This window comes from Berghia stephanieae, chromosome 2 (assembly GCF_034508935.2).
Source record: "Berghia stephanieae isolate SIO BIC M18660-M18661 chromosome 2, UCSD_Bste_1.3, whole genome shotgun sequence".
Taxonomy (NCBI): Eukaryota; Metazoa; Mollusca; class Gastropoda; order Nudibranchia; family Aeolidiidae; genus Berghia; species Berghia stephanieae.
Window position 1 is genome coordinate 94,297,742 of NC_088361.1, and position 7,500 is coordinate 94,305,241.

The window sequence follows — 7,500 nt, forward strand, 5'->3', positions numbered from 1 at the left end:
TCTCTCGATCTATCTATCTATCTATCTATCTATCTCTCTATATATATATCTCTATCTATTTATCTATCTCTCTCTCTCTCTCTCTCTCTCTCTCTCTCTCTTCTCTCTCTCTCTCTCTCTCTCTCTCTATCTATCTATCTACCTATCTATCTATCTATATATCTATCTCTCTATATATATATATATATATATCTCTATCTATTTATCTCTCTCTCTCTCTCTCTCTCTCTCTCTCTCTCTCTCTCTCTCTCTCTCTCTCTCTCTCTCTCTCTCTCTCTCTCTCTCTCTCTCTCTCTCTCTCTCTCTCCATCCCCGATCTCCATGCGCCATGCAAGATCTGATTCTGCTCTCTCTCTCTCTCTCTCTCTCTCTCTCTCTCTCTCCATCCCCGATCTCCATGCGCCATGCAAGATCTGATTCTGATATCATGCCCGAGTAAATAATAAAATTAGAGGGTAGATTGATATCGCGATGACATGATGACCTCGTGTCACCTTTCGACACGCCGCCACTGCAAATCACGTCCCCCTTTACATGCATTGTATACACACACCTACATGTACTTGATGAATTAATGTTTGGTTCTGTGTCGTTTGTACGTGAAGCTTTGTGGTCGGTAATTATAATATGAGACCTACCAGAACGAATTGGCATTATTTTTGGGATGGTTTCTCTGCTAGACGTGAATATGTGGTTCAAGAATAAAAAAGAAGTTAATGAAATTTTGGGGTACTTTTATACTTGATTTACTACACTTTACTTAGCGCATTTCGCCTCCTAGTCATACGAGTGGGAAGCCTCGGCCGTCTCTTCGCTTATATCATGGTAGAGAATTCTGCAGTGCGTTTTTAGATATCACAATGATAGTTTTGATGCTATCATGGAGAGAGAGAGAGAGAGAGAGAGAGAGAGAGAGAGAGAGGGAGAGAGAGAGAGAGAGAGAGAGAGAGAGAGAGAGAGAGAGAGAGAGAGAGAGAGAGAGAGAGAGAGAGAATTTCATAACCACTCGACCAATCTGGAAAAAAAATATAAGAGCTACAAATTGATAATCTATTCGGAGTTGTCCTCAGGGCTTCATGCGAAAAAAAAAAAAAAAAAAGAAAAAAAAAGAAGATTGTTCCAAAAGCGGAACGTATTTGGGGGAAAGTTGACTTGTGCACACTTATCATTGACTCTTTGACATGGGTTGAATTGTATGTATCACCCACGAGTTCTAGGATTGGTCGTCATAGCAGGTCGTGATACTTTGATACGTGATATGTGAAATTATTGAACACAAAATAACAAACATACATAATATAATAACAATATAAATACATTATACAAACATTTTAGTATTATTTTCGTCAGCCCTTAGCGTATGCCTGTCTCTTTCGCTTTCCTTGTATCAATATTTATTATCCATTGTGACCGATGTTTTCAAAACGGTATTAAGCCAGGGGTTGGGGGTCCCGATAGCTCAGTTGGTAGAGCACTCGCGTGACTCGCAAAAGGACCAAGACCGATCCCGGATGCAGTCGAGATTTCTTTTTTCTGACCCTCCTGTCCACCCAGCAGTGCATGGGTAGCTGAGTCTGTTAGATTTGGCGGATAGTACTTTCTGATAGACTAGCGTCCTATCCAAAAGATAGAAAGCAATTGTTATTGTCCGTTTCACACTATATACACTATGATAAACTTCAGCTCCATGGGCCTAAAGGCTCTGAAGGACTACTTTATTACTATTAAGCCGGGGTTAACTAGGTAACCTAGATGTTAACTTAAAGTTAACATGATAGCAGTTTTCTTTTTAACTCCTCATGAATCTATTTTTTTTCTCCCTTATTAATCACAAAAATGTAAGCACAAATCACATCTTTTTGGATACAAAGTTAATTTCCACAATTTAAACCATTCCGCAGACAATAATACCATTTTGAGGCGATGGGTCACATTATATTTTGTTTTCTGTTTTATTTTTCAAATATGTTATTATTTCTTTTTTTTTTTTTTCGAGCGCCGCCGTCGTCGTCATGCTTGTGGCTTATCATATATTTTTTTCCCTTTTCTTCTGCATTATTATTATTATCCTCAACAAGTGAGCCTTGGCGACCCCGTCTTTGATAAACGAGCTAAAAAGCTTATCGGAAGGTCAAAAGGTTGAACGCATGATAATGTTGCTTCACACGTAGCATGTTACTTGACTTGTCTTCTTCCAAAGGACAACACCATGCATGCACTGCTTTGCACATACCGCTAAGCGCCTGCTGCGCATGATAATGATTGTTTGCCCATAATATTGGATGTGGTATGTAAGTTTTATACCGCTGTTTTTACGCACACGATCAAACACACACACACACACACACACACATACACACACACACAGATAGATAGATAGATAGATAGATAGATAGATAGATAGATAGATAGATAGATAGATAGATGGAAAGATAGATAATAGATAAACATATATATATATATATATATATATATATATATATATATATATATATATAATATATATATATATATATATAGATAGATAGATAGATAGATAGATAGATAGATAGATAGATAGGTAGGTAGATAGATAGATAGATAGATAGATAGATAGATAGATAGATAGATAGATAGATAGATAGATAGATAGATAGATAGATAGATAGATAGATAGATAGATAGATAGCGATGAATAAATAGATATACGAATCTGATTCACACAACCACACACACACACACACACACACACACACAATCACAATACACATACACACACACAAACCTAATTTGACAACAAACAAACAAACAAACAAATGATGTTCTACGCACGCTCATAAACATACTACATACCTGCATACGAATATCCAAACACTTAAATCCACACAAAAGACAGAAAAAAGTGTCCTCACAATAATGTCACATATTATAATATAATATTACTATAACATTATAAATTAGGTGTCACCAAAATTTATATTGAATATGTCATCATTTCATTTTTGAGAATAAAAAATGTCGCTGAAATTGCGTTTGTCATAATTAGACTAGCATTACTTTAGGAAACACCTTGACCAAATTAAGACATATTATTCATATTGATAGTCTTTTTATATTTATGTCATGTTTTAAAGATTATTAATCTTTGTTAATCCTCAAATTGACATTTACATCTGTTATTTTTGAAAGAGGCTCGTTCATAAAATGACATAAGAGTTTTGTCAGGTGAAGGGTATCTATATACTAAACCTGCATCTTCGCGGGTTCTCATATTTTTAGATGTTTTATTTCGGACAAGGTGAGGTTCAATTAACCAGTAGATTTTTGACAAATCAAAACATGGAATTTGTGACACACCGTCACACGTGCTCGGACAAACATAGTTGGTTGTTTATAAACAATAACGTGAACGAATTCGACCTCCATCTGATCGTTGTTACTGTTTTTATATTGACAAATGGGTGACTAGTTATCACACGATTTTCTCGATCATATTATAAACGTTTAAGTTTACACATAGTTTTCTGTGCTGATTCTACTGGTCAAGGGATAGAACAGTGGGTATTTTACCTAACACATACCATCGATAGTAAAACCTGTGTAGTTTGCTTTGTCTACCAATCACTGCCATTGTTTACATTATGACGATTGTCCGAGAGGCGTAGTTATCTACCGGTTAATTGAATTAAACGAATTTGACGGACGATTTGTGGCCAGATTTTGAAATACGTGTCTTCGGAATATCTTTTGTTCTGGTTTCTTTTTCTTTTTTTTGTGCGTTTTTGTTTTTGTTTTTTTCTTTTTTGGGTTGTTTTTTTTTTAAAACTTATTTTGTTTTTTTAGAGTACGATGGTGGACCTTTACAACTTGAGCTACCCAAAACAAAACAAAAAACCCCAAAAAACAACAAACAAAAAAAGACAGGATAATAATTTACTTAGTCATTGGATTCTAGTGAGGCTATCGTCACCCGGCGCCCTAACGCGTGCCGCTCATGATAATGATGGATGTGTCCACATTGGATATCCGATATCCATGATTGATGCCTATCTAATCATTATCATTCCAGACACAGGAAATAATTCCTGGCAACTACTGCTCGTCTGTATTCAGTGTCGTGAGTGCCACAAGTCGTTCGATTATTATTATTGTTATTATTATTATTATTATTATTATTATTATTATTATTATTATTATTATTATTATTATTATTATTATATTATTATTATTATTATTATTATTATTATTATTATTATTATCATGATTATTATTATCATCATCATCATCATCATCATCATCATCATCATCATCATCATCATCATCATCATCATCGTCGTCGTCATCACCATCATCATCATCATCATCATCATCATCATCATCATCAGTGCATTTTAAAGATTTAATTTTAAAAATGTTGTAAAGCGCCACATATCAACGTGGATGTTTAGGCGCTATATAAATTCATTATTTATATCTATATTTTTATATTATATTAAATTTATATAGCATGCTTTTAATGCCAATATATCATTAATGTTTTTCTCTATTCTTCTTCTTCATTTCATCTCACCCACCGTTCAACAACGATTGACAACGACCCATCCACCAATGATGGCACTGCATCAATAAACCATCTCTCAATGACGCCTTTTTGTCTTCTTGTTTCTTTGGAAACACCTAAAAACCACAACCACACTCCATTCAACATGACTACAACATTCTTCTCTCATAATCCCCCCATCCTTATGATGATGATCATCATCATCTCATATCACAACAACAACAACAACATTAATATTCAACAAACACAGCCGTTCAAAGAGGCCGCATCCCCCCATCCCAACATCCCTTCCACACTCAGATGGCCTTTCATCCTGGTGATCCCCTAAACGGACATACGTATCTTTCCAGTTATATCTCCATGCTAATGCGTGCTGAGCCCTACCCCATCTCCAGGTACGGTAACTGCATGCAGCAGCCCAACATCATGGGCATCGAAAACATTTGTGAACTTGCTGCCCGCCTTCTTTTCTCAGCAGTCGAGTGGTCCAGAAACATTCCTTTCTTTCCCGAACTGGGAGTCTCAGATCAAGTGGCTCTCTTACGCCTCGGCTGGTCAGAATTGTTCGTCCTCAACGCAGCCCAGTGTTCAATGCCCCTCCACGTAGCGCCCTTGCTGGCGGCGGCTGGACTCCACGCCAGCCCCATGGCAGCTGAGAGAGTCGTGGCGTTCATGGACCATATACGTCTCTTCCAGGAACAGGTGGAAAAGCTCAAGACGCTCCACGTGGACTCTGCCGAATACAGCTGTCTCAAGGCTATAGCCCTCTTCTCATCTGGTGAGTTTTAATTTGGCGATATCATCGGATTCTGTGACCCATTGTCTCAAAACGGCGATTCGTCGGAGTGAACGAAATTATGCTGGCAATTTATTGATTTTATGTGGAAAATATGACACTTAATAATTCATCTACAATTTATTCAAGTTTCTTGTCATATTGGTTTGAAATACAAATTTCAGTATAATATTGTGAAATCCGACATAGACTAGTTCCGTTTTGAGGCGATATATCATATTTCCGTTGGTTTATTTTCTTTCTTTCTTTCTTTCTTTATTTTTTTTTTAAAACTCGTTATCAATTGCATTTTTGCCATGGCATGGCTTTGAGAATGATGAAATACGAGATTATTATTATTATTATTATTATTATTATTATTATTATTATTATTATTATTATTATTATTATTATTATTATTATTATTATTATTATTATTATTATTATTATATAACGTGCTCAAGGCGCTTTACAATGGGTCCGTGGCCAACAGCAACACTTAACATGTAGGACGGGACATGACGCCTGTTATGCGATATTACATTTTTTTTCGGACAGAGACAACGCTGTTAACGGCCAAGTACTTATTTACACATGAGTACGGTGAAATAAAGTGAGTAAAGAGTCTTTTCCATGGACTCACTATGCGCCGAGCGAGGCTCAAACCAAGTACCTTCCGATCCGAAAGCGAGTGTCATACCACAAGACCACATACCCGCACAAACTACATCTATCACGGTATTCCGATGTAAATTGGTACCTAGACGGTAACAGCGTTGTATCTGTGGGGAAAACAAATTGCAATATCGCCTTACAGGCGCCATTCATTTCTTGTCCTGCTTGTAAGTGTTTCTGTTGGTTAGAGGCCCCTTGTAAAGTGCTTTGAGCGCGTTCAGTAGTTGTATTTTTTTTTCTCATCATATTATTGTGCCTTCAGAAGGGCAACTGCTGTACTTATATATTGGCTCAAGGTAAACAACCAACAAACACGTACTGTCAGCAAACAGCAATTTTTGTAGATAATTAGACATAGAAATGTCAGCAAGTTCACTACCTTGAAATGTAATTGTAATGTCAATGTTTTGGAAGAGTTTTGAAACCTGTTGATGATCAAATGAATGAATGTCGTAAAGCAACTCAACAACAATTTGAAATACAACACTGCGATTTATGAAAAATGACAATGTCCTATCTGAAGTCCCATTGTAAAGCTCTTTGAGCACATTTAGTGGATATTGCGCTATATAAAGCTCTATTTTTTTCTGGTAGCAAACAATTGGATTGTTATATTTAATACAATCAACTCTGGCACATGAGATTCCTTAGTTGTGAGGAACTTTTTTTCAGGACAGATCGATGGACGGAAGAAAGAATAGATTGGTGGATTGATCGATACAATCATATTAAGTGGGTGGATGGATGGATTTATGGATAGAATAATGGATTGGTGGATGGATGGGTAGGTGGATTGGTGGATGGATGGGTAGGTGGATGGGTGGATGGATGGCTAGGTGGATTGGTGGATGGATGGGTAGGTGGATGGGTGGATGAAAAGATGGATAAACAGATGGGTCGATGTATTTTTTTTTAAAGGGCAGGGACAACATTGTTAAAGGTTAGATTCATTATCTACTCCTGAGTACCATGAAATAGTATAGAGCAATATCCACTAAACGTGCTCATAGAGCTTTACAAGGGATCCCTGACCAGAGCAACACGTAACATGTAGAACGGGACATGATGCCTGTTAGGCGATATTGCAATTTTTTTTTTTTTTTTGGGGGGGGGGGGGGGGGGGGGGGGACAGAGACAACGCTTTAACGCCCAGATACTCATTTTACCCTTGAGTACGGTGGGGGAATGTAAGTAAAGAGCCTTCTCCAAGGACTCAAGTAAGTATGCGCCGAGCGAGGCTCGAATCCAGGACCTTCCAATCCGAGAGCGAATGTCATAACACTAGATCACATAGCTGCACAATATATATATATATATATATATATATATATATATATATATATATATTATATATATAATATAAAAAAAGAGAGAGAGAGAGAGAGAGAGAGAGAGAGAGAGAGAGAGAGGAGGAGAGGAGGGAGAGAGAGAGAGAAGAGGAGAGAGAGGAAGAGAGAAGAAGAAGGGGGGGGAGGAGAAGGTGAGTGGGGGGGGGGGGGGGGAAGATGAA

General features: G+C 37.2%; 1 protein-coding gene across 8 annotated transcripts in view; it reads left to right on the plus strand.

Annotated features, from left to right (window-relative positions):
* Positions 1-7,500, plus strand: part of LOC144965907 (nuclear receptor subfamily 2 group F member 1-B-like) — a 47,960-nt gene that overhangs the window by 12,547 nt on the left and 27,913 nt on the right. For all 8 annotated transcript variants that reach the window (XM_078901744.1, XM_078901748.1, XM_078901749.1 and 5 more), the window contains one exon: positions 4,791-5,318. In XM_078901744.1, the coding sequence (XP_078757870.1) occupies positions 4,791-5,318 (528 nt within the window). The remainder of the gene's footprint in view (positions 1-4,790; positions 5,319-7,500) is intronic.